A 27,806-nucleotide genomic window follows, 5' to 3' on the forward strand; every position below is an offset into this window, starting at 1 on the left:
TGGCGCTGCCCTGCGAAAACCTCCCACTCGGCTTTGCCAGTTTTCTCGTAAACAGCTGAGAGCAGATCTATGACTCAGGTGACAACACTGGGTTCTCACTGCGGGTTCTTAGAAAACAGAACCACTTTCGGAATAGAACAGCCGGGCCGCAGGGTGTGATCCGCTTCATTCGAACCGGCCAAGTTTGTCCGCAACATGGATCCCGAGCCGAACCCGAGGAACCCAGGGTACCAGCTGAACCCCAGAAGTCACCTGCGGCAGAGCGCATCAGCTGCTCCTGGGGGGGATCGGGCAGCTCAGCAGGTGGATGGAGCTACACCTGAGACGGGGGAGCAGCCAGCAGTGGACAGACAGCCTCAGCAGTAAGTAGGCTATAGTTCAGCTACTGACTGTCAGTGACACCTGTCTGATGTCCAGGAATATAAATAGAGACATGAAAGATTTTAGTTTCCACATGTATTTAAAGTTAGGCATGTTGTCATCAGTTTGTGTTAAATTAAAGTAGATCTGGGAGTGTTTGGTTGGATTCAGATAGAAGTTTACCTCAGCCTACTTTCAGTTTCGTTTCATGTGATCGGAAAGGGAAACGATGCCTTCACTGTGTGTGGTAAATCCCAGCTGCCTCCCAAACGCTGGGTGACTACCACTGAGCTATATAATACACTGGAGTGCTGATTTTGCCGAAAAACTGAAGTCACTGGCCGCCATCTTGCTACTCCCTACTCTCACAGAATCCCATAGGATTTGCTTGCAATAACAAGCAGTTTTCTGGCTGTGTGAAAACGTTTCACAGGTAATTCTACAGTCAGTGGATGTACTAACACTATCAACTACTATGAAATTATGTGCTGAAATATTTTACATGTTATTCATATTAAATATATATATATATATGTATATATAAGTATGTGTATATGTATGTATATATATGTGTATACACATATGTAAATATGTGTTTTTGTATATTGTTATTTATATATTTATAAATGTTAAACACATATATTTAAATGAATAAAATGCAAAATATTTCAGCACATGACTTTCTCAGTACTTGATATTTTTAGAACATAACATAAAAGTATAAGGCATTTGACATTTTAAAAGTCTTAAGCCCCCCCCTGAACATGAGAAAATCCTCGTTATTCGATGCTGTAGCGCACATATTCCCTAGTTACTGGGGGGAAATAGGGAGTACCAATATGTACTCCCTATTTCCCCCCTATATATATATATATATATATATATATATATATATTTATATATTTATATATATATATATATATATTTTTTTTTTTTTTTTTTTTTTTTTTTTTTTTTTTTTTTTTGCCATTCCCTTATAGCCTACGTGCGTTTGTCAAGACAATTTTGTTTTGCCTTTTCCTTAGACAAGCCTTTGTTCTACATTTCCTCATTTCCTCTTTTTATTTTATCATATGTGTTTCTGCCCCGTTACGCAAATGAAAATCGGCGGTCTTAAGGGGATAAATGTTCCCCTTTGGTTGGTTAGCATCAGCCTTCCATAGCTGGAAACTTCATGCTGCTGCCATTAATGGCTGCCGCTAACAACCGCTGTCACAGTGGCCCGGTTATCAGTGAGCTGAGGCATTTAGCAACTTGATTTGAAAACGTTTTCAATTCCAGGTTTTATTATCTGTCGTGTGGACGCTCCGACTGAACGTGTGTTTCATTAAGCGGCTCACATGGACCCAGGTGTCGTGTCAGTTCTCCCAACAGAAACTACAGCCCCTGTGCTGGGAGCTCGGCTCCGTCTCCTTTCCAGGCAGCTAGGCGTGGAAATAGAGATGTTAAATTTTTGCTAAAAATAAAAGTTTAAATAGTGTTATTACCTCATTGTTCAGATAGTGGGCTACAACAGAAAATGACATTTTCTTGCTCTCCTGCCTAAGGTGTGGGAGGAAGTCGGTGTACCCAGAGAGAACATGCAAACTCCGTGTAAGGCCCCAAGCCGGGTTTGGAACCCAGGACTTTCTTGCTGCAAGGCAACAGTGCTCTGTTCTTTACATAGTTGAACGTGCTGACAACAAAATCACACAAAAATTATCAATGGAAATCAATTTTCTTAATAGATGGAGGTCTGGATATGGAGCCACATTCAAAATTAAAGTGGAAAAACACACTACAGGCGGATCCAGCTTTGATGTAATGTCCTTAAAACATGTCACATTGAGGCTCAGTAGCGTGTGTGACCTCCACGTATCTGTATGACCTCCCTACAACACCTGGGCATGCTCCTGATGAGGGTCTGATGGTCTCCTGAGGATCTCCTCCCAGACCTGGACTAACACATCCACCAACTCCTGGACAGTCTGTGGTGCAACTTGCTGTTGGTGGATGGAGCGAGACATGATGTCCCAGATGTGTTCTATAGGATCCAGGTGTGGGGAAGGGGCAGGCCGGTCCATAGCATCTAATGTCTTCATCTTACAGGAAGTACTGACTCACTCCAGCCACATGAGGTCTAGCATCGTCTTGCATTAGGAGGAGCCCAGGGCCAACCGCACCAGCAGGAGGTCCATTCCATTTACATAGTCCCGGCAGAGACAGCTAGTTTGTTACTCTCCCTCTCAGGAATCATATGTGGACATGGAGGGGCAGAGTGATATCAGCTGGTTCACGGCTGTGGTGCAGCAGTGTGACCAGGTCTCTTTATTTGTGTTTCAGGCTCCAAATAAGCGACTGCAACATCAGAAACGAGCCCCCCAAAAAAATGTGATTCACAGAATTCACAAGCGATTCTAGAAATGAACAAGCAGACTTGGCAACAGTCCTAAAATCCATTTCACACGATGACCGTGGCTTTATCTATTAGCAGTAGCTTTTACTAAATACACGGAAGACATGTTGACATTGCCACATTTATGATACTCCACGGCTTCTGTAGTAGTTTAACGGCCAGGTCGTTTGTAATTCATTTAGCACACCACTAGATGGTGCACCAATGTGACAAATCTTACACACTGGGGCTTTGACAGTACACCTTATTTTTGTGAAATGAAACGTTTGGGTAGATTCTAGTTTTTAATTATAAATTCTGATCTAAATCAGAAAACATCCGGGCACTAAGGAGAACGTGAACCAATATTCCAATTGAATCAAAACACACACTAATTATTTTCTTTGCTTTGACTTTTTTCACTGCAGACATTCTCAGCCCAACATTTATGTTTTGTCTCATCATCATAATTATCATAGGCAACGGGGCAAAAACAGCTGAAACCCATGGTCACTTACCGTCCTTAATAATAAAACCTTTTGGGTGTTGTTAGAAATGTGTTGCAGATATGAAATATCAGAATGCATGCGAATTAATAAATGAAATTAGGGTCAGAAAGAATAACATAAATGCAATTTGAATTATATATGTATGCACCTGTTCAAACATTGTCTAAATGCAGGAGCTTTCACATCTCTAACAAGCTCTTTATGTCTCAGCTTAGGCGCATTCACCGTGATTCCACCGAACCAATCCCGCCGGAACGAGATGAAAGCAAGTAATGATCCAGCTGAGTCTGATTTGATCTTCATAAACATTTGGAAAATTAGCTTCCAGTGATTGATGTGGAATGTTTCTGCAGTGGCTCAGAAGGAAGAGGAAGAACTTCAGAGGTACAGGGAGGCACACAAACCTCCTCCTTTGGACCTTAATCCAGAACGACTGGGTAATCATCACAAAGACATATTCTTCATCGCATTCTGTGCATCCTTGGGATTATCCTTACTTAGTTGCTGATCTCTGTTAATTAATTCAGGTGGCGGGGATGTGACTGAAGCTGAAGCCAGGGAGAGGCAGTTTGCAGATCTGAGGTTCTCCAGGATCCAGAAGAAGGTACATTTTTGTATTTTATATTGTTTATTTTAGTTGTACATTTGCGTGATGAAACAAGCACAGTCTGGGAATCTACACAATCAGATTATGATGAGGTCAAACACACAGCATGATAATATCCCATGAAAAACCATGCAAATGTACAGTGCCTTTCAAAGGTATTTCTTCCGCCTCAACTTAACATTGGATCACACTACAGCTCCAAACTTCTATGTGGCCTTTTTGGATTTTATTGACAAACATAATGCAGTGTATAGTTGTAAAGTGGAAGCAAAAAGTTTTATGGCTTTCAACAATTTGAATAAAAGCAATCAGAAAAGTTTGTTATACATTTGTATTAAGCCCGCTTTTCTCTGAACCCCCAAAACAACATTCAGTTCGACCAACTGCAATTGCATGTGTGCAGCTGACTCTTTTTATTTTTATTTTATTTTTTTATGCAGCTGACTCTCAGAATAAATGCAGCTGTTCTGTTTCTGGCAGCAGAGGTTTGTTTGAGAACCTGAGAGAACAGTCAGCATCATGAAGACCAAGGGACGCAGCAGACAGCTCAGGGAGAACGTTGTGGAGCGGTTATAATTTGCTTATGTGGAGGACAGTGAGGGGGTTGGCAGGGAAGAATAAACAAAATCTTTACTAACAACAGAATAAACTCTAAAATTCAAGAGCCCAGAGTCCAGCACAGGTAATAAAAACATGAGATCTCAGATAGAGAAAAACAAAAGGCAAGTCTAAGGAGAAAACAGCAGCTTGACAGAAGGATCTTTTAAGGCTGAGGTGGTGATTCCTGAACAAGCAGGGAGTTGTTGGTTAAAAGGCTGCAACTGTAAAGGAAGGCAAATAGTGTTAATTAGAGAAGCAGCCAAGTGGTCCATCGTACCCCTGGAGGAGCTGCAGAACTCTACGGTGAGTATAAGGCACCACCAGGGACGAAGAGTAGACAATCGCCTGCCCCCTCCTCCAAAGCAACCGGCAAAATTCATGCATGTGCAGATATGAGCTCATACACGTAGACATGCACACACAGGCATGTGACACGACACAAGAGAGGTGAAAAATCTTCCACTAGTGATCCCAAGGCGAGGACTGGTACCTGTCACTGTCGTCGCTCCCCATGTCGCTCTCGTGTGTCGAGCCCATTACACTTGCAACTGGAAAGCTTTTCAATAACTAAATTGCTCCTACAAACACTGCTGGACTATTGGTTAAGCCAGACTCATTCCAGTGGAACCGCAAGGTTTCAGTTGAACCAGATTGTTACTTTGTCAATGTTACTTTGATAATTAACAGACTGTACAAATACGTAATTGTTGCAACATTCGAATCACAAACCAGCGCTGGAGCTCTTTGTGCAACACCATGGACGCCAGTGGTGGCTGGTGAAAAAAAAATCTTGGTGGGGCTGGCCAACAGATTTCCCTGCCTAACCCAGTACATGCATTTAAATTAAAAGTCAGAAAATTACTACGATTCCACAATAAGCATTTAATCAATAAAAAAACATTGTCCACAAAGGATTATTTTGGTGTTTTTGTCTTATTAATCCTTTTCACACACTCATGAGTGTTTGCACACATTGTACATGTACGTATATTATTATGAAACGAACGCTGACGTCTTGACTTAAATATATATCCTAATTTATTTATTTATTTATTTATTTATCTACCAGCGGGACCCGGATGTAGCTCTTGACGTCACACGTGAACTGGTCTATATACCTATCACTGTGTAGCAGGGGCAAAGACTCCAGGAGCCCCAAAGCCATTCATTTTGGCGACGCTGATTGGTCAAATATTTATAAATTTTCCCTAGCAACAGTATACGACTGGTTATTTCGCTACACTTGTGGGGCTCCTTGAGTGACAGCCCCAAAAGTGTAGAAGAAGAGAAATGATACGTTCTGTTGGTGGAAATGCACTGTTAAATGAGAGTCAATTGGTAGAGTCAATTTGTAGAACTGTTTTAATAATTCTTATTATATGTAGCTACGTACTATTAAGTAAAAACTGACATTAATAATACTTTTAAAATCTATATATATTTTTACTTTTCCCCTCCACATCTAGGGAGGGCGGCGCCCGAGCGCCCCCTATGGGCCAGCCGCCACTGCTGGACGCACATTTAGTGCCTCTTCCCATCCTGCCAATGTAACTGGGGTTCAAAACAGTACTCTGCTGCCACGACCAGATTAATGGTTGTTTTGGATGAAGACAATGAACAAAACACGCGATTGCAGTATTGTATATTCTTCAAGCTAAATTGCCACTGACAGAAGCGAAGGGAAACGAACAAGAAATCCCAAGTTTTTACATAGTTACATAGAACCTTTGCAAGGACACGACTTCAATAATTTCATGCAAGAGAGGCTTTATAGACAGCTTGTTGATCATACCCAAACTCTATCAGCATTCCTCGCTGGATGTGTGTGCGTGTGAGCATTTTCATATGTGAATGTGAACGCTGATCCAGAACGCGGTTCCTGGCAGCGCCTCTTATGGGAGAATCTGTTCACAGGCGGGTCGCGGTGGAGCGCTCAGCAAATCTGGCCTTTTGGGCGGCACAAGAAAGCCGCTGTTGGAAGAAAGTCCAGAGTTGCTTCTTCACAGTTTGACACTATTCACATGGGCGAGACAGAAACACGTGGAGGATGAAGTATTTGCTAACGGGAGCTGATGGCACTTTTCAGGTTTTTATTTGTAAGGAACGTGTTTAGACCTTTCATTTTACTACTTTGTGTTAGTCATACACCTCTAATGAAGGATCTTTGAAATGTGTTGTTGCAACATGACAACCAGGGGCGTGACAACTTTTGCAGCCAGCAACAGATCCAAATATTATTATTTTTTACTTACTACCTATTTGGATTATTCTTTATTGTCCTATTTCATAATTCCCAAACATTTTGAACTCAAGGTTGTAAGGCAGCAAGATAGATATATATTAGTTGACGGAGCAGGGTTTGAAACGCTGCCTGTTGTTATCTGGCCTTTTAAACTTCACTTATTTTTTTTCAAGCTTAAAAAGGAGGAGATGGACAAGAAGAGGAAAGAGGAGGAGGAGGCAGAGTTGCAGAAGATGAAGGCCAAGCAGAGGGAGAAGGTGAGACCAGATTAAGACTGCCCAATAGCTTCACAATCTGTAAAATCATGAAAAAAAATGTCAGTATCAACGTTTGATGTACTGTGACTGGAAAATACTACTGATTTGCTATTATTAGTAACATTTCCATCCGTTCCCACTGTGCATACTAACGATTCAGCTTAGGGCCTCAGATGGATGGATTTATAGATGTTCTGTCACGTGGATATTTATCACTGTGTAGTAGTGCTAACTTTAGCTTCAGTGAAGTTTCACCTGGTGTCCCAAACAATCAGTGGGGGGATTCAGAGGAACCAGCATTGCAGTAGGACCCTCCTCTCTGTCCTGATCTTGCAGTGTACACCTATTATACTTCCTTTTAGACATTAAGGATAGGTCTACTCACAAAACTGCTACTCCTGATGATGCACAAACTTTTTGAAGGTCTTCCAGAACACAACCTTGCATCTGCAAGTACTTCCTTATCCACAAAACAGTCCTTTCAGCGTTTTCCTTCGATGCGGGCTCAGTTTGATGCAAAGTGACGATGATTATGGCGGCATCCTTTTTCTCGAAGAAGAAAAAAAACAATAATAAAACAATATAAGATGTCGCCATTTTTTTTTTTTTTTTTTACATCTTTAAAACTTACTGGAAAAGCAGATTCAGCCTTTCCCTCTGTACCCAGAAACCCCCTGATTATTGGGGTCTTGGTTTATTTTGATCAGTGTATATCACGCAATTCCATGAAACCTGAATAAATGATGCTTCTTCTAAAAGGAGAAGCATTAGGTCAGCTACAAAGATGTGACTAAGGAAGATAAAATGAAAGTTTAAAGATTACTTCAAGACTTTCCCCGTATTCCTCAACTGCTTGGCGTTCCCTCTGTGAGAATGATCAGGTTTAGCCTGTAGATGTCAGCAGAGACAAGCGTCCACCCGCTCTGGGTCAGTGCAGTTACACCCTGCATCAGACTGAAGAAGCACCTAACTGATGGGTTTGTGGCTTTTCAGCCACTAAAGCCTCGTCTGACGTGTTTTTCTCCACGTCTGGCCCTGCTCTGGGTCGGATTGAGGCTGATGGGCTGCTGCTGCTCTGGGAAAGGATAATTAATGGTGGGTTCCAAGCTGGAACCCTGAGACCTTTTCCTGTTGCGCCATTGAAACGTTGTGGTAATCCAGCTAATAAACCCATGGTGAGAAACAGTCTCATCTTAGATTATGGACGTGAAGGAACAAGACTCTGGCAGACACCTGCCTCCTGCTTAGGAATACATGATCTTTTTAAAGGAATTACTGTCTCTATGCTCACAGATGACAAGATTGCTTACACCGCTGACCTCACAACACAAGGTTAAGATATAGAGACGAAATGTTGTTGTCCAAATGGTGATACAGGTCTTTAAAAGGTTGACATATTGAAAAAGAGACAAAAGTGCTTCTTTTTGGATCAAAAACATTGAAATTATAAAACTTTTCTAATAAAAACAGGATGTCACAAAATCTCTATACAAAAAAGAGAGTAAAACAGTAAATTTTTAATGCACAGAGAACATTTGCTATGCTTTTCTGATCCAAAACCAGGTAAGAAGCATCTCATACTGGCTCTGTATAGTTGATATAATGTGATCATCAGCGGCATCCCATAAATGCCTGAATTTCAATACAAAGGTATTATTTTGTTTATTAAGAATGAGAAGATGAGTGATTTGTTTTGAAAGTTTAATCATAGATGAATTAAAACAATTTGGATTTAAGATTTAAAGGAATTGGCAAAATGATTTTGTAAAAATGCAAAGAATAATCTTTATTAATACATTTCAGCAAATTATCCAGCAGTGCTTTTAAGCTTAAGTTAAGTGGTTTAACCCAGACTGCAGTAAATTTGTCTTGCAACGCAATACAAGAAATAAGAACAGAAACTGAAAAAAGAAAAAATATGAAGAAACACAGTTGAGAATGAACCCTTCTGAACCTGAGCTTGTCCAGGATGCTGAAGGTGGACTGATTGAAACATTTAAGCTTACAAGAAACAAAAAAACAAAGCTAATGTTAAATGCATATCTTATATGTAATATAAAAGTCGTTTAAAAAAAAAAAAAAAATGAAACAAAGATCAGTTTTACTATTTTTATGAAGCAGAATATGCGTCATGTTCTGTTTAGCAGTTTTGGCCTGATAAATCAGTTCGGTTTAATGGATGTAAAGTATTTTGTCCCTTATTTTGCAGCCATAGGGCATGGTGTAACGTATAGATGTTATAGTGCTGCGTGATGTGACTGCTGACTGCTGACTGCTGTTTCAGGCTGAACGTCTGGAGCAGAAGAGTCAGCAGGAGGAGCAGAGGAGGAGGATGCAGTTTCAGCCGGATCACACCAGGTCAGCCTGGGATCAGGTTCACTTTGGTTCTCACTGCTGTCACCCTTTGTTGTTGTGTTTTTTTAGATCATTTTGTCTCTTGCTTTGCTCTGGAGGTGAGTCATAAATGTAGCATCAGGTGACATAATCATCTGCAGCCACAGGTGTCTGCACAAGACATATTTTTCATGGTTTGTTGCAAAGGAACCTTTTCACATTTTTGTTACCACCACAAACTTCAACGTATTTTAATTGGGATTTTCTGTGATGGAACAACAGAAGGTTGCACATAATTCTAAGTAGGGGAAAAGATATGTGATTTAAAAAACATGTTTTTTTACAACTCAAAGTCTAAAAGATCTTGTTCTGCACAGCTGTGTTTAGTCAGGATCCGCCATGCAGAATTAGCTTTCATGGTACCACTTTGCAATAAGGCTCCTTTTATAAAGGCTTATAAATGGCATGTAGACATGTTATAATTTAATCTGTAAACACTTTATAAATCATTAATAACTTTTTATCATGCATTAATAAAATGCGAGAAAGAGACAAAGCTGACCGGTTCCTTGCCAAATAGTGAGCCAGATCTATTGGATAAAACACATCAAATTCTATATATTTCATCTAGAGTTGCTATAGTAAATATTTCAATCCTAAGTACACCCTTGTAAGCTCAATAAGCATTTGTAACTATAATTCTATACCATGTAATACACCATCACATTGGGGTGATGTGTAGTGTTAGTTTTCCTCACATAGCTTTTTGTGTCTCCCTCACGGTTTTTATCAGCCTCTGAAGGAGCCTCCTATGGTCTATGAACAACGACTTTTCTCTTGTTTTCCAAGGCCACATTTGTGCATTGATCAGCTAGTACATGCCTGTGAACAAATCCTTCCAGCTGAGTTGTGGATCTCTGCAGCTCCTCCAGAGTGACCACAGGCTTCTCGGCTACTTCTCTAAACAATGCTCTACTTGCCTGGCCTGTCATTTTAGGTGACGACCATGTCTTAGTAGAGACACAGTTGAGCCATCCTCTTTACACTTTCAGGCAAAACATTGAGCAGAGGTCTGTGAAATGTTGACAGCTTGAGATTGTTTTAGAACTCAACTCTGCTTCAAACATCTCCAGACCATTTCCCTGATATGTCTGCTGGGTTCCTTGGTTTTCATGATGCCGTTTATTCACTATTGTTCTTTAATTATGTCTGAAATTTAGTCACACAACGTTGGATTGAGTGCAGTTGGCAACAATGTACTTTATTTAGGGGCATCAGGGTAGAGATGACTGATTACACAGACATGCCACTCTTTTCAGATCTGATTTGTGATAGAAAAAAACGTTTCCATCAACTACACAATCATCAACTACTTGGTGTTGTTCTGTTACTGAAATCCAAAGAAAATACATTGACATTTGAAGCTGTAATTTGATGAAACATGAAAAGGTTCCAGGGTAAAACAATAACAACAGATCAACAAGTCAGGACTTCTTACTTAGGGGGTAAATGCGTACATGGATGGATGAAGACACATTAAGCTGATGACAAATCAGCTTTGCACGAGGAAGCCTTGTCATGCAGCATGTTTTCAAGTTCAACCTTTAGTTTTTAAATGGGATCAAACGAGAAAACGCTTCTTGTCTATCAGCCTCTTAATGCCTGCATCAAAAATCAAGAAACAAGAGTCGTTGTTGTCATTATGTAGCCTTAAAGAAATTTTGGTGAGATGCACACATAACACACAAACCAAAAATCTCCATGGAAAACAAAGAATGAGCAGTCCTAGAGAAGACCCCCAGAAATGCAAAAACACAATCTGAAAAATGCGTCATGTTAAGTTAAGCTGTACAGCAAAAGAGAAAGATTAGAACGGTAAACATACTGTGCAGTTATTGACAGATAATAAGTCATATTCTGATAAAACACGACGTAGGAGACTGCAATTGGCACAACTGTACTAGACAAACACCCCCTGAGACACTGAAAGTGTGCAAATAGTCATTAGTATTTGATAAAACTGAAATGTTAAAAAGGGAGAAAATGGCAGTAAATTTACAGAATAATGCACAAAAATGTACTAACAGGCACTACTTGTGAAGCTAAAAATTGTGAAAATAAGCATGTTTGACAGTGGAACAGTGTCCCTTATTTACTTGTGCAGGTTTTTGTATTAAACAGGCAAAAACAAGACCTTAGGGACCATAATACTTATTTTATTTGAACTGAAAAGAGAGATGCCTGTATCTACAACAACAGTATTGAATTTCTTCAGGAGAAGCAATAAAATAAATACTGCTGTGTCATATTTTCTTTTTTTTTTTTCCTACAAGCTTTAAAAACTGACTCAGCATCTTCCAAAAGTAGAGATTCCATATTTCTTTTACAAATTTAAAGCTTTCATTACAAGTCAGCTGCTAGGAAACCCACCCATGCTTATCATTAGCTGGAATCTATGGTCTAATTAGAAAGTTCAGGTTGATCTCTTGGATGTGGATAGGAAATGATTTGGACCTTGTTCTACACAGCTTCTGTCCAGTATTCTTTTATATTCCACAGAAGTTTCTGTAATCTAAGGAAAACGTGTTTAATGAAAAATACAAAACAACAGAACAAAGTGTGACCATGAAGAAGAAAAAACAGCTTTTAAAAGTGCGGCTGACCAGTAGAGGCTATAGATGCAGTGGGGACATGGATAGACAGATCCAGTCAAGTAATGGGGAACAGTGAGTTACCCAGACCTGTGAAAACAAAGAATGCTCTGTTAGGCTTTGTCATTCAAGGCTGGTTTAGTTGATCTGAATGAAGACGGGATGCACCGTGTTTATGTTTTGCAGGAAAATGGAGACTTTCCTGCAGGGTGTTGAGAGATCGGCTGCTGCATCCAGCAGTGCTGCACGCGCATCATCCACGGTGAGCCGTCCACCTTACTTGAAGACAGACCAAAGTGTCCGCCTCAGGGTTCAGAACTAAGTTGCATTGCTGTGGCACTAACCATCAAATCTTTGTGAGATTTAACACCAATAGATCTGCCTTTGCAGGCTGTTTTCTGAGTAAATACCTCTGGGTGCCGTGTTTTTATCATCTGAGACAGCCAGGGAAAGTTCTCTCCCCTCTATGCCAGGGTGGGTGAACATTTGTCAGAGTTGGTGCATGGTGAGACCTTGTCCAGCAGAAAGAGATAAACCACTTCTTCCCAGTCTTACTGGCCATTGTTGTCTCTCTGTCTGCTCCTATTACTTTCGTTTGGGGATTTTTTTCCTCCTCTTTCTTTGCTCAGACTTCTTTTCCACTCGTTTTGGTTTTCCTGCAAGGAAATGAATGGAGTTCTAGCAGAGTTCAAGGGACTTCCCAGAGTTCACGCTGAGTGGAGACAGACTTACAATGCGACATAGATGCAGGAATTCTGCAGAATATGAATCAGTGGAAGGACCCGGACCAGTAAACATACCTGCAGAAAAAAAAAAACTGCTCTTCAACCAGCAGTCAGTGTCTTGTCAGTTAATGAGGTCAATGCACTTTTGAGGTTTTCCCTTTCCTGTGTTGTAGTCTGTTCTTTTCAGTTCTGCTGATGTGTCTAAAATACCTGGGCTGCAGTCTTTGTTTTGGTTCTTTCTTTTCATTCGCCACGTTTAAAGCTTATCTGTACCTACTAATAGCGCTGTGTCAGCACGTTTCCACACCAGGTCAACATGCTTTAAAAACGCAAGTCCTCAGGCCACTTGAAAAATCTATCTTCATTTTACTGTAAAGGAAATAGATAAGAAGAAAATGAGATAACTTCTCTGCCATATTGCCTCTGGAGCAGCACTGTGAGATGCAGGGTCTCCACACACTCAACTATAGGTGTGTAGAATCTGATGGTGCTGGTAGGAAGAGATGCTTCAGTGTCCTCTGAAGATGCTGTCTCTGCTCGGTCCGTTTCGCAGTCCCAGTGGTGCTCAGTCAGGTGAGGTGTTCAGGGACCTGTCCCCTGGACTCTAGTGGAGGGGGTGAGGAGGATGTTGGCCAAACTCATGAACAACGCCTCTCACCCCCTCTATGACACTGTCACTGCCACGGTGTATAACGGAACCCTTCAGAAGCTCCTTCATATCTAGTTTGTCCCCACCTACTGGCACAGTGTAAGGCAAGGCAAGGCAAATTTATTTATATAGCACAATTCAGTACAGAGACAATGCAAAGTGCTTCACATGATTAAAAACATTTTGTAGAAACAAAAAAGAACATTTAAAAACAGTAAAACAGTTTAACTTGAACATTCAAAGGCAATTTTAAACAAATGTGTTTTTAATCTCGATTTAAAGGAACTCAGGCTTTCCGCACATTTACAGTTTTCTGGAAGTTTGTTCCAGACAAGTGGAGCATAGGAACTAAATGCTGCTTTTCCGTGTTTAGTTCTGGTTCTAGGTATGCAGGGAAGGCTGGAGCCAGAAGACCTGAGTGGTCTGGAGGGTTGATACACTGATAACAAGTCTGTGATGTATTTAGGTGCTAAGCCATTTAGGGATTTATGGACTAACAGAAGTATTTTAAAGTCTATTCTCTGAGATACAGGGAGCCAGTGTAATGATTTTAATACTGGGGTTATGTGCTCTACTTTCTTAGTCTTAGTGAGGACGCAGGCAGCAGCGTTCTGGATCAGCTGCAGCTGTCTGATCCACTTTTTAGGAAGTCCTGTGAAAACACCGTTGCAGTAATCAATTCTACTAAATATAAACGCATGGATTAGTTTTTCCAGATCTTGCTGAGACATCAGTCCTTTGATCCTAGAAATGTTCCTCAGGTGATAGAAAGCCGACCTTGTAATTGTCTTTAGATGCTTTTGAAGGTTCAGGTCTGAGTCTATCACTACACCCAGGTTTCGGGCCTGATTAGTGGTTTCTAGCTGAAGCGACTGAAGCTGTGTGCTAACTTTTGATCTCTCCTCTATTGGTCCAAAGATTATTACTTCTGTTTTGTTTTTATTCAATTGAAGAAAGTTTTAACACATCCAGGCATTGATTTCTTCTAGGCATTTACTCAGTGCTTGAACTGGTCCATAGTCACCTGGTGACATGGTGATGTAGAGCTGTGTGTCGTCTGCATAGTTATGGTAGCTGATGTTGTTATTATTTATTATCTGAGCTAGAGGGAGCATGTAGATATTAAATAGCAGGGGATCCAGGATGGACCCTTGGGGAACCCCACATGTGATTTTTGTCATCTCTGATGTAAAGTTACCTACTGATACAAAAAAGTCCCTTTCCTTTAAGTAGGATTTAAACCAGTTGAGTGCTGTACCAGAAAGACGACCCAGTTCTCCAGGCGTTCTAACAGAATGGAGTGATCAACAGTATCAAATGCTGCACTGAGGTCCAACAGAACCAGCACGGTGGTTCTTCCACAGTCTGTATTTATATGGATGTCATTAAACACCTTGATAAGGGCGGTCTCTGTACTGTGGTGAGCACGGAAGCCGGACTGGAAAACGTCAAAGCAGCTGGTCGTTGTTAAGAAGGTGTTTAATTGTTGAAATACAACTTTTTCAATTTTCTTACTGATAAATGGGAGGTTTGAGATGGGCCTGTAGTTCTGGAGTAGTAGTTTGTCTAAGTTGTTCTTTTTCAGCAGTGGTTTGATATTTGCTGTTTTTAGGGACTGGGGGAAAACACCTGACAGAAGGGACGTGTTTATTATCGGAGTCAGATCAGACATTATGACAGGTAAAACTTTTTTAAAGAAAGCTGTGGGTAGAACATCAAGGCAGCAGGAGGAGAAATTTAGCTGCTGAATGATCTGCTCTAAGCTTTTGTGGTTTATCTGGCTAAAATGGGACATTTTGTCAGAAGTAGTGCTAGCATTGGTTCTGGTGTTGATATGGTAGTACAAAGTGATCCTCTAATTATTAGGATTTTCTCAGTAAAGAAGTTAGCAAATTCATTGCAGGCCCTGTTGGAGTGGAGTTCAGAAGCCACAGTGTAGGTATTACACTGTTGTTGATCCCAGTCCCGGAGATCATCAAGAATTTTTATAGTCACCATGTGTTACCATGGTGAAATGTCCTTTGAGGCAGACACCGGCTTAGGATGTACACAGATAACATGACAGATTACAGAAACGTTCGTTTTTTTTGTTTGTTTTTTTAAACATTAAAGCATGCATGTTTGTGTCAGAGTCCAAGAGGTCTGATATCAGTCCCTTTGCGAATGATATGAACCACTGTGATGTTACATGAATTGGTCTGTTCTTCAATGAATTTGAAGTAATGAAGACATTTTTGTGCAGTATCTTAAGGCTACCTCTACAGAAATGTGCAATTTGCTATTCCCTGGGAAATAAGGGTGTACAAATAGGCCTTAACAGTAGTGTTAAAAAAGCCTAACCCTAATCCTAAAACCAATTAATTACCTCACCTGATATAAAACTCGTTAAAATTGTAAATAAAATAGCTAATGATTTGGCTACACGGCAGAATTTTTTTCTAAAAGTTCAATAGAACAAAACAGATTATTTTGTAATCAAAAAATTAATAATGGCGGCTTTAAATATCAATATTTTTTGGAAAATCTTGTTATTAAAAATAAGATTTTGACAAAAATATAATGATCTGAGGCTGATATTTTATAATGTGTTTTTATTAAAACAATGTGAGCAAGGATGTCAGAACTTTTATATAGTGAAAATGTTGGATTACCGTATTTTCGGACTATAAAATGCACCGGATTATAAGGCGCATTACATGTTCTTCCCAAGCGTGTAATATAACGCCCCTCCGGTAGGGTGACCAGATGCCCCAGGGACAGACCGTTTTAGGATGACATGGATGACGGAAATGTCCCAGATTTCAGTCTATAATGATGGAGTAAAAATTTTTTTTGAGCTCAACAAGAGGTATTTACCTGGTCCTGCCACTGTCCCAGAGTAGAAGAGCTTTGCCGAACACACCTTCCCCGCACCGTTGGTGTTGCAGTTCAGACAAAACAAACCAACCCCCAGGGAGAGATTCTGTGCTTAACAAAATCAGAGACGTCCCCAGTTTTCATTAGAGAAATCAAATCTAGTCACCTTAAAGAAGAAAATACGCTGGCCATGTAACATAAGCTTATGATCATGTTTTTAAAAGCTCAAATTTACACCAGACACTGCAAAGTACGCTTTCCAGCTGCGTGATTCTGTGGAGAGAAGAACTTTCATCATGGGTGAGTAATTAAAGAAAGACAAAATATCTGTAATATATGGCAAAGGTATTAAATTATCAGTAATATATCCTATGTTTTGATCTACTAAAAGTCAGTGTCTTGACCATATCTGAAATTAGAAATCACATATTTCAGTTTGTTAGCTTGTTACAACTACATCATGCATGGCACTTTACTTTTGACGACTCTTATTTTGGGATACTTTGACACAGGATGTTGTTTCCCTGTTTATTCCCTGCCAAACAGGAGAATAGTCGTGCCTGAAATAGGAACTTTAATCTAATTTAGCTGTCGCTTAGTGTTATGCTTCTGGTGTACATTTATTAACTGATTAAAATGAAAAGCTAACCTAAGCGTAGGACGCACGTATGCTGCTTTGCTGCGCTTTGCGATGCATCCGATGTGTTTCCTCCTTAATACCGCTCTCTCCTGAGAGGAGGAGCTATCAGTCTCTGTAGGGAGGACAGAGTAGTTGAATGACACGGCCCTGTTTCTAACATAAGGCTAAAATAAACGTAACTTTCATATTTAATTAACTTGGTTTATTGTTGCTAGTGTGTACTCCGGGCGCAGGCTGCGTTACATGAATGCACTTCTAGTGTAGACATTACAGTCAGGCAGTCTTGTAGACAGCACACGGGTCCTATCAGGTAGTGACACAGTGTACCGTGATACTCTGAATATCCATTGAGCAGAGCGGCTTCATTGCTTACCAAAGTCGTACTTACAGATTTTAAAAGATTTTTGAGCGCATTGTACCACATAAAATCAGTTAGTAAGCACAAACTTTAATCTATAAAATCAAATTGTCACAACAGCCTAAGTCTCACTTGAGGAACATTCTGTGGAAATATTAAAGCATCAGGACATAGACCAAGAAGTTGAAGCTTGGGCTTTAAAGTGTTCCACTTTAAGGATTTTAAATGCGCCTTATAGTCCGGAAACTACGGTAAATCCTCAGCCATGGTGTGTGAGAGGTACCGGTTATTCTCAGCTCGGAAGCCTGGCATTTATTGGAACGTGCAGACAGTTTCTTTCACCAAGTCTCACACAGGGCTAACGATGTGAACACTCCTCCACATGGCCCCTCTGTTATGGTGCACTCATGCAGGAAGCTGCCTGAGGACATGCAGGGAGCGATCTGTGCTGACTGACACCTCTGTTGACACCGCAGCTGCTGCTCCTGCAGTGGGTGGAGAGAATTCTGCCTTTCTTGCCTGTTTTCAATGCTGACTTAATGGTGAAAAGTTACAGTTATGCAGTGAAAAGCGAACAGGTTAGCTAGATGATACAATATGCAGTGGACAGAATAAAGGCTCAACTCTTCCCTGTGTTTCCACTACATTTCAACACTGTCTCCACCTCTTCTCTCCATGTCTTCCCATTTCATCTTTTGCTTTTATTTCCTATTTTCATTTCTTAAATCCCCCCTCCCCTTCATTTCCCTAGCCCGTCCCGCACTTTTCCTTCTCATCTTTCCTCTCCCCTCTCCCAGGCCACAGCTCTGTCAGATGGACGTCACAGATTGGGAGATGAAAGCTTGTGGCTACATACGGTGTATTTGATGTGGTTGCGACCCGGACCCTGGATCTGTTGTTCTTTCAGTTCTGGCTCCAGTATACAGACAGATCTCCCCTTTATATCCTCTAGTTGTGGGTGTGTGTGTGTATGCAACTGTTGTGCGTGTTTGAGGGGGAGGTTTAATGTTGCGCTTTGATGGGAGGAGAATGCTCCCACCGGTAGACTGCACTTCCTTCACCCTCACTGACCCATCTGCTCCCCTGGGAAGAACGACTAGGGGGAAAAAAAGGGTTGTTTTAGTGTATCAAAACTAGTTAATTTGTAAGGTTTCTACTGTATATAAGTATATATTAAACTAGATTTATTGAGTGATTTTGACATTTATCCTGTGGAACTTGTATTTGTGGGACACAGACTTCATGAATTTGGTGTGGCCGTAGAATACCTGTCCGCTGCTTTGCATTGTGGGCCTTGTAGTTTTGTCACAGTTTAAAAATAGCAGTCAGGGCATTGGAAACGACGCCTTTCTCAAAAAATAAATAAATAAATAAAAACCTGTTAGTAAGCAAACATAAGTAAAGGTAGCTGTGGGTCTAGTGTGGAAAGTATGGTCTTCTTTAAGTTTTTGTAAGGCCTTAAATTTAGACTTTTAAAGTTAGAACTCTCCCCTCAGGAACATTGTCTAGGCAAGGGCGTTGGAACAGAGGTTCTGGCCGACTATCGTGTCTCAGATTCAGGAGCAGCGTGGTTTAAGTCTAGGTCATGGAGCCATGGGGTTCTGTGGGATTCTTTTTATCTGATGTTGAGTTATTCACACTTATACTTAACATTTTGTGTGGAATTTATTAAATCATTTATCAGTGTAAGCAAACTCGCTTCCCCTGCCTGCTGGACATGTTGCATGTTTACTGTGAACATTTTTCTTAAGCCTAACTAAGAAATTCAGAATTCCTAAACCCAAACAGCCAAGACAATGTAAATGAGCAGAGAACAAAAGTCAAGTGACCCAGACCCGTGCTGACCTCATCCATGACACTCATGTCCAAACTAAAATCCAAAACACTTGACTTGTGCTTTACTGCTTTACAAACTCTGTTTCTGTCTTACAATCCTTTATACTCTTTGGAAATAAGCCTTTCGCTTTTTTTCAGAGCAAAGAAGTGGACAATCAGGAGACAAAGATCCCGATAAAAAGTATGAAAGAGCTGCAGCTGGAACACAAAAGGTATAGTGGAACAAAGCAGATTTCTTTTATTCTTAGTACTCTTGTTCCTTTCTTTCAAGAAAGATCTTTTCTGTAAAATTTCAGGTGTAAAAAATAACAGAGTCAAAGTGTGCAGGCAAAAGGAGTGCCACCAATCACTATTAACGGCGTTTTAAAACTCTAGATGACAACCTTCAAGCAGCATGTCTGAAAAGCAGCCCAATGCTTATTGTATGTCAGTTCCTCTTTAAAGAGCAGAACATGTACTGACATGGGCTGCATCTACAATTATTTGAGTAATCTAATATGCTATCGATTAGTCTGAGGATTATTTGAATATTCAGAAAAATTTGGCACATTCATCCATCCATCTATCCATCAAAACAAATCTTTATTAGATTAATCGTTTGTTATGTTAAACCCCTTTGGAGTCAAGCCAGTACTTGCTGATTGAGCCAATGAATGTTAAGTGGCTGCAGACAGTTAGTCAACCTCGATATTTCTGCCGGTGACGAGGTTCACACACTCCAAGCTCTCTGCCTTTTGGAGCCTGCAGGGATGTTAGAGCAGCAAACCTTTGGAATGTGACTGAAACATCTTGGTTACTGTTCGCTGTGTTCTGACAGGGTGAACCAAGCCTTCCTTGACAAACTGGAATCTAAGAAAGCAGGGACGGAGCTGGAAACAAACAAGTGTTTCAGTCAAGAGGAAGAGCCTCCTCGTTTGGGCCCCGGTGACAGCAGACGACAGACCACAACTGGACGAGACTCCCTGACTCACCTGGAGCCAGACCCCGAGCAGAGCCGCTCCAACTGGACAGAGGAAACCGGTGAGCCCAAATTACGTGTGTGGGTAACCCACAATCTACTCTTTCTCACGCCCTTTTTTTTAAGTTCGGCTATACGCTGGTTAACCAAACCTAAATCAGGTATGTGACAGGGGTTGCCCAACTCATTCTTCCTGTGTTTGTCTGTTTAGTCTGTAATAAATCAAAGGCTTATCACAGGAAAGTATGTGTGGCACGTAGTGGAACTGTCCCCCCTGGCTTTTAAATCTGGCAGATACCTGTACTTTGTGGGACACTACTGGAAACATCAGACTGCTTGGATGTGAGAGAGCTTGTTCTCAGCCCCTCCTTTAAAAATAAAAGAAGGATCTAAGCAAGGCATGACTTTCATTTAATCATACTTACTTGCTGTGACACGTAGAGAAGTGTCATCAAACCTCAACATCCACACACACACACAACTTTTAGGGGGCCGACATTCATGGAGGGAAAACCTTTCGGAAACAAATTTAGAGTGACAGAGTTGGCCGGCAGCCATCCAAACATGTTGAAATGTGCCTCCTATAGCTGTCTGAAAATGACACCACTCAGAAAATGTCTTAATATGCGCGGCTCCCACCACAAACACAAAACTGGGAGCAGACTGTCGTTATTTTTATCTGCTGAGCACTTTTACTACCTGCAGCAAAAAAAAACCAAAAAAAAAACATCTCCATGTCACCGTAATCGTTTCGGTGGGCCAATTCTCTCTTTTGTATGCAACAAAATAATCTAAATAAAATAACTAATCTATGATGAGAGAAAGTACAGATAGTCATTTGCTAAATACAGTAAGACTCTCCATTAAACATTCTTTATCTATAAATGATCCAATATCAATGTCTAATCTTATTTCTAATTATAACTTGAAGAAAGTCATCTAATAACAGGTAAACAACAACTTTGTTTTAACAATTCCACAAAATATATTAGGAAAACATTTTTAGCTGAGGAAACATTTCTTCTAAAAGCTAGGTCAACTCCCCCTTGGCTAAAATAACTCTGAGATGCTTCTTGTAACCATCTGCAAGTGTGCCTCACATTTCTAACAAGCAGAGAAGTGGCTACATGGTGGTCCCGTTGTTGCGTTGAATCAAGTTTGCATGTCCTCTCTGAGCATGATTGTGTTCTTTCTGGTTGCTATGCATTAATATCAACAGTGACAAGAGCCTGCTGGAGGTCCTAAGTTGACGGTTTGATGGTTTTGGAGATTTTTTTTTTCTTTTCGCATGTTGAACTTTATTCACTCACTTGATTCACTCACTTTAGGATGCTGGATGGTTAGAACCCACCCGACTGAATAATTTAACTACTAAGTAATAAAACATCCAGGGCACTCATGGAGCATTAAAAAGTCCTTTCCACATGGTGAGAAAGATCATGAAATATCATGGGAAAGTGATGGTGGTGGTAGCTTTGTGCTCTTGTGTTGCTTTTATACTGAAGGGACTGAGTTTTTGTCAAGGTGGGATAGATAAACCTTTCCTAACACCAGGCAGTGTTGGGAAGGATTTCATATTTCAGCATCACAGCAGGCCTAAGCATTCACCCAGATCAACAACCTAGAATGGTCTAACTGAAGCAAAAGAAGGGTTTGGAAATGATCTAGCCATTGACTCTCTCCAGGCTTAAACCCAACAAAAAAGCTATAAAATCAAAGTCACAACAGTCTCACTTGAGGAACATTATGTGGAAATATTAAAGCATCAAGACATAGACCAAGAAGTTGAAGGTTGGGCTCAAACTTAGTATGCCCTTATGCCCCCGATTTGATCGGGGGCATAAGGTGTCATTTGTCCTGCTCTATTTGGCTGAAACAAAGATAAAATCCAATAAATTGAAATGGCTTACAATATAAAATTTCTTAAAATAGCATACAATAAAATTAAATTAAAAATAAATTTGAGTCGTTTTAATGAGCGCTACACCATTTTAACAAAATATGACATTTCAACATTTGTGTTTACCATTATGCTGGCAGTAATGGTTATGAATAGTACAAGATACCAACGAACAAACTGACCTGATTAATATCATGGGACAAAACATGAGCAGCTTTTGAACAGCCAGTCAAATCTGCAAAACATCATACCCACAGAACCCAGTATATCTTATAATACAATATTTTACACAGAACTGATTTCAGCTCATTTTCTTCATCAAGTGGACATTGTGTTTCTTCCTGATCAGACTAAAACTACATTTTTTGAACCTCAGAAAACCCTTTTACATGTCAAATATAGAGGAAATGTTTTTGTTGAGTCTCAATCGAAAAGTAGTGTTAGATTTCCTTGACAGACACACTAATCTCAAATTTAAGGCTTCTTATCCTGCCTCATCATTGCCAGTATTTTCCTGGAATGATAGCCATCGAAACTGTAGCCGAAGCAGGACAGCTTCACTAGTCCACGGTCAAAGCCAAAATACCTAAGCATATTTCAAACCTTCAACCTCAGCGCTGCCATTGTGGGTACAGTTCTGTTTGTCACAATCCCACAACATCCTCAATCCATGATGGAATGTGTCCGCTAGATTGGACCTATGTTTCACCAACATGAAGATTGTGTTTTTTCCGTTCTGCAGTAACCTGCCTCAGTCAATCTCTTGTCTTGCTGAGTAATGAGGAGATTTTCTCATCCTCGTACAGAGTAAAGTAAAAGCTCACCCTTTAGGGGAAGTACCGTAATGTTCGGTTGACACAGATTTAAGTTGACTTTGTGCATGTTTTGGTGAATCTTTTAGAATTTCCCAGAAAGCAAAATAAATCTCAAAAACACATAATCGTACTGTTTTCAGGATGATTATCTACTTTAACCAGTCGAAGTTAAGCATTCTGTTTGATATCATTTCCACTCTGGTAAAGTAAAAAGATCCTCTGTGCTGTTATTTTGGCTTTATGCACCGCTGTGTTCTAAATAACAACCCAACATTACTGACCAGATCAATCACTTTTTTTGGTAGAAATTCTATTTCATCATGGAAAATATTTTACAGACCCATTGGTCGTGACATGCGTGCTGCTGAGTCTGTGTAATGGAATCATTATTTGAACAGGGTGTTTTCCGCAGTGTGGGGTTTAATCAGTGAGGTTCATTTTGTTCTGTGAACAAATGGATGTGAAGCATTTGGCCCATACTTGGCAATTTTCATGTTTTGTTGCCTCACAGCCTGCAATAAAATGTAATTGTTTGAGAGTTTTCACCATTTCATTCACAGAACACGCCCACTACTTTGAAGATGGATTTTTTTAATAATAAAGTAAATGACAAAAAGGAAAATATAACAGAAAACTGCAGTGTGCACATACACCCCCTCCAAGTCAGTACTTTGTAGAGCCACCTTTTGCAGTTAATCCAGCTGTTTGTGTCTTTAAATCAGTCTCTCTGAGCTCATCTCATCTGGCCTCTGAGATTTTTTCCCATTCCTCAAGGCTAAACTGCTCCAGCTCTTTCATGTTGGATGGTTTTCCCTTGTGAACAGTGGTCTTCAAATCTAACCACAGATCCTCAATTGGATTAAGGTCTGGACTTTGACTAGGCCATTCCTTGCACAACTAAATGTTCCCTTTTAAACCACTCAAGTGTTGCTAGTATGCTTCCAGCGTTGTCCTGCTGAAAGGTGAACCTCCGTCCCAGTCTCAAAACACAGGCATACTGACACCAGTTCTGCTCCAGAATAATTCTGTATTTAGCACCATTCAACTTTCCATCGACTTGGACCAGTTTCCTAGTCCCTGCTGCTGAAAAGTATTCTCACAGCATGATGCTGCCACCACCATGTTTCACTGTGGGGTTAGCGTTCCTCCATACATTTGGGGAGTTGCCCACATACCTTTTGGCAAACTCAAACCCTGCCTTCTTATTTTTAACACCTCTTCTGAAAAGGTTAGCTCTGTGGAGCATACAGCTTATTATGGTCCTATGGGCAGATCCCCAGGTATTTGCTGTGGAGCTCTGCAACTCCTTCAGGGTTACCTTTGTTATCTGTGCTGCCTGTCCCATTAATGGGCTGTGAGCTCTGGTGGACGGCCCCCTCTTGACATGTTTGTTGTGGTACCATGTGCTTTCCATTTGAAGAGGATTGATTTGATGGTGCTTCAAGGAACATCATGATAGAGGATATTTTTACAACCCTACCCTGACTTGTACTTCTCAACAACCTTGCCCCTGACTTGTTTGGAGAGCTCCTTTGTCTTCATGCCTCTTGCTCAGTAGCGCTACAACTTCTGGGGCCTTTCAGAAAATCTGTTCATACTGACAGATCATGGGATACTTAGATTGCACACAGATGGACTTCATTACACTAATAATGTGACTTTTGAAGGTAATTGGTTGCACGAGAACTTTTAGGGCCTTATAGGGAAGGGACACTTGCCAATTTTCCATTTAGTTTTGTTTTAGTTTTTTTATATGTATTTTTCTCATTTCACTTCACTAACTTAGACCATTTTTGCAGATCCATGACATACAATTAAAAGAATAAAAATATAAATTACATTCTGGAATGTAACAAAATGGGTAACATGTCATGGGAGGATCCTTAGCTAAAGAACTGATTTGAAAATGATTGTTCATAAAATATGAAAGTAATTTTAAAGAGTGGCTGTCCATACCCAAACACTTTTACCTGTATTCTCTTGTCCTCCCCATATAAATATGTATTAAAATAGAAATACAGAAATGTCATAAATAAAATCATCATTGTTATTAAACATCACTATATTATTTTAAAAGCAGGGTCATTACGTTCTTTCATTAAAAAAGTGATCAGATCAGTTTATAAATTTGTGTTCATACCATTATGACACGCTATACAAATCTGTGGTAAAAAAGCATTTTTACCAAAGAGAAAATATTTCCACCTTTGAATCAGATTAAAATAACCCCAGTTACACATGAGTCAAATGAGAACAAAAAAAGGGATAAAATTTACTTTCTGTCTGTTTTCCAGATCCTGAGCGTGACCATGACTGGAACTTGATGAAACTAATGAACAACTTTCCCGACTGCAACAGAGAATTCCTCGAGGACATTCTTAACCAGTGCAACGGCGATTATCAGCAGGCCTACACACTCCTCATCTGCACACTTAATTGAAATTTTTCTACTCTGTTTTCTAATTTCATCTGCAGGTGTGTGATGTTTGTATTTAAATTGCTCTGCTGAATGCTAAACAAAACTAGTTTAAATGGTACCTACAAGGCAGAGTGTGATTCTTGGGATCTGTTTTCCATTATCCCGTAAATCTTCAAATGTTTGGTGCCTTGTATCATTTCTGGAAGCGCTGGTGAGTCATATTGGGACTTTGACCCAACTGAGAGTTGATGTTGCTTTTGTAGGAATATGGTAAAGGCCAATGCTCAATGACTCACAATCTTTAAATCACATTTTGGGTTCATAATTAAGTCAATATGTTAAAAAGCTTATTATATTTAATTTTTTTGTTTTGCTTTATGGTCAGATTGGTGAGTCATGAATCTTAACATAAGACGAGGATTCAAGTTCAACGGAGCGGGGTCCTGCAATTTGAGAGTTTTCTTGGTATACACTAGGTATAGTGCTTCCTATGAAGCTGTCCTTGTAAGTTATAGCACCACTGCTTTGGACAGCAGAAATTATCAAATGACAGGGTCAACAAAGACCAATGGGTGGTGCTCTCCACATAAGGGGCTGAAAATCCCTTCTAATTTAGCATGAAGTCATTGTTACAGCTGATGTCATTCAATAAATGTCGTCCCTCCAGGGATCAACATGAACCCCAAACTTTACAGAATGCACTCTTGACATGCAAGACGCTGAAAAAATAGGAAAATTCATAATAATAATTTCTGTATAAACAATTGTAATTTCTTTTATATTGACTTCCTCACATCTGACTGTTTTAAAACAACCAACATGAATTATTTGCTGATTTGTCCTTCTAAAAGTGTTAAGTTCAAATAAACCTAAATACGTGTTGCAAAATTGAAGTCATTGTTTATTTCACCGTGGAATGACTTTTTTTTTAAATGTAGATCGCAATATCATTGCTTATTTATGTTGTGAAATACATCTGATGCAACAGAAACAGTACGTGCATGATCCCTTTAAAAATAAAAGACATTTAGTTAAAAAAAACATCAAATGAAAAAACATTTTCTGTACTGCTTCTAGTTATAATTTTATGTAATAGATGCATAACATTTTGAAAATCTTCAAATTTGCAGCCGTTTTTTCCACATCTTATGCTCTACAAATAGACTCATATTCTTAACATTATAGGGCTAAACAACTTGATCAGACTTTACTGAACCTCAGTCACAGGATGAAATGTTAAAATGGTAAGCTGGAACGATGATGCTGACTTCATGTGAATTCTTATGAATGGCATAACTTCACTCGAGGGATTGAGTTTGACTTACTAAAACATTGGCTTATCATCTGCTAAGAATACTCAGCATAGAAAGTAAGAAACATTTGTGTCGTTGATATTATTATTTTAAAAATGTTTCTTGGCAACAAATTATAACATTCAAAAGCCTGTTTATTTGCATTTAAAAATGACAAATGTGTAAAGAAAATGCATCAGCTTTGAGCAGGAGACTTGATTATGTGGATTACACGCATGGGTCACTGTTTTTATGTTTATATGATACAAGTTTTAAAACACAGGACATATTGGCAAGTTTACCATTTAGGCAATTTTAGCATTTATTTAACAAACAGATGCCTTTTTTTTTTGAGGGAGCTGCCACCCCATGCCATCACAGTGCCTCCATCTAAAGCTATTTGGTGTTGGCAGAGAGGATTTGGTAAGCATTGCATGGGTGCGTCCCTCATTACTCTGTACCTGCAGCTTAACTTACAACCTACATTTTCCATAAAAAATATGCAACATTTTAAGGGCAATAAACAAGATGGTCCAGGGCTATAAAATATTTTTTTTTTTCCAGAGACATAGTTTTAACACAGAAATAATTGAGAAAATAAAAACTTGGGCTATATTTATGCTAGCACAAATAGTCCTAGCATGTTTAACCATGCAACAGGATAGGCAAGATTAGAGCATTGTCTGGGTGAATACTCGATTCTGATTGGCTGCAGGGTGTCCTTTAAAAAGTGTTATAGGACACTCATAAAAAAGTTCCAGTCAGATAGCCGGACTGTTCTAAATTATTGTGCTGGGTGAAACATTAGCTGATAATGGCAAGACAGTTGACGCTGGTTACCTTGGCAAGGCGTCATAACGACAGATATTAAATCGTTCTTTCAGCCGATCTAGTGAAAAAACATACCATTTTAACAGTGAAAAAACCTAAAAGTATTAATAAGTGATTCATATTTATTTATTTCCTAGGTGACCACGGTAAAAGCCGGATAATGCCCTTCAAGGTGACCATTATCCAAAATGAATGGACCTTCGGTTGCTTACGCCTCTATGTCATCCATTCATTTCTAACAATGGACGTCTCGTCAGGCATTATGCCTACTTCATATATATCAATTTATAAAGTGAAATAAAATTGTGTTACCATCGTCCAGAGGATATCTCTACTTTCAGATGTAGGAGATAAACAGCACCTGTTACATTTGTTGGTGCCCAAGCTAGATGTTGCGTTGACTGAGAAATCAGTCTGACTTGTTTGTCATCAGTAAGTGTCCATCTACAGCTCTGTGTTCAGTCTTCATGGTAACCAAATGATGCACTGGCTAAACAGTGGTGAGTGTCTCCACTACCTTCATTACTGCTACAGGATTTAAATCAGACATGCAACAATCTGTCTTGTTTGGACAGATAGATGTTAGCTTCCAG

General features: G+C 39.8%; 1 protein-coding gene across 2 annotated transcripts; it reads left to right on the forward strand.

Moving 5' to 3' along the window:
* Positions 1-25,689, forward strand: epsti1 (epithelial stromal interaction 1). 2 transcript variants are annotated; one of them, XM_012876360.3, is made up of 10 exons: positions 1-362; positions 3,454-3,512; positions 3,597-3,680; positions 3,771-3,847; positions 6,866-6,949; positions 9,234-9,307; positions 12,121-12,196; positions 19,137-19,210; positions 19,816-20,018; positions 24,966-25,689. In XM_012876360.3, the coding sequence occupies exons 1-10, from the start codon at positions 196-198 to the stop codon at positions 25,109-25,111; spliced, it is 1,044 nt and encodes a 347-aa protein (XP_012731814.2). In that variant the 5' UTR covers positions 1-195; the 3' UTR covers positions 25,112-25,689. The 2 variants fall into 2 exon arrangements, with proteins under 2 accessions (XP_012731814.2, XP_021179169.2); XM_021323494.2 differs by lacking the exons at positions 12,121-12,196; positions 19,137-19,210 and having other exon boundaries at positions 3-362.
* The last annotated feature ends 2,117 nt before the right edge of the window (positions 25,690-27,806 follow it).

Source organism: Fundulus heteroclitus, chromosome 7, assembly GCF_011125445.2.
Source record: "Fundulus heteroclitus isolate FHET01 chromosome 7, MU-UCD_Fhet_4.1, whole genome shotgun sequence".
NCBI lineage: Eukaryota > Metazoa > Chordata > Actinopteri > Cyprinodontiformes > Fundulidae > Fundulus > Fundulus heteroclitus.

Coding starts and splice junctions, on each gene's coding strand:
- epsti1 (XM_012876360.3), top strand. CDS start 196: ATGGATCCCGAGCCGAACCCGAGGAACCCAGGGTACCAGCTGAACCCC. Junction 3,513..3,596: donor CCGGAACGAGATGAAAGCAA/GTAATGATCCAG, acceptor ATGTTTCTGCAG/TGGCTCAGAAGGAAGAGGAA. Junction 6,950..9,233: donor AGGCCAAGCAGAGGGAGAAG/GTGAGACCAGAT, acceptor CTGCTGTTTCAG/GCTGAACGTCTGGAGCAGAA.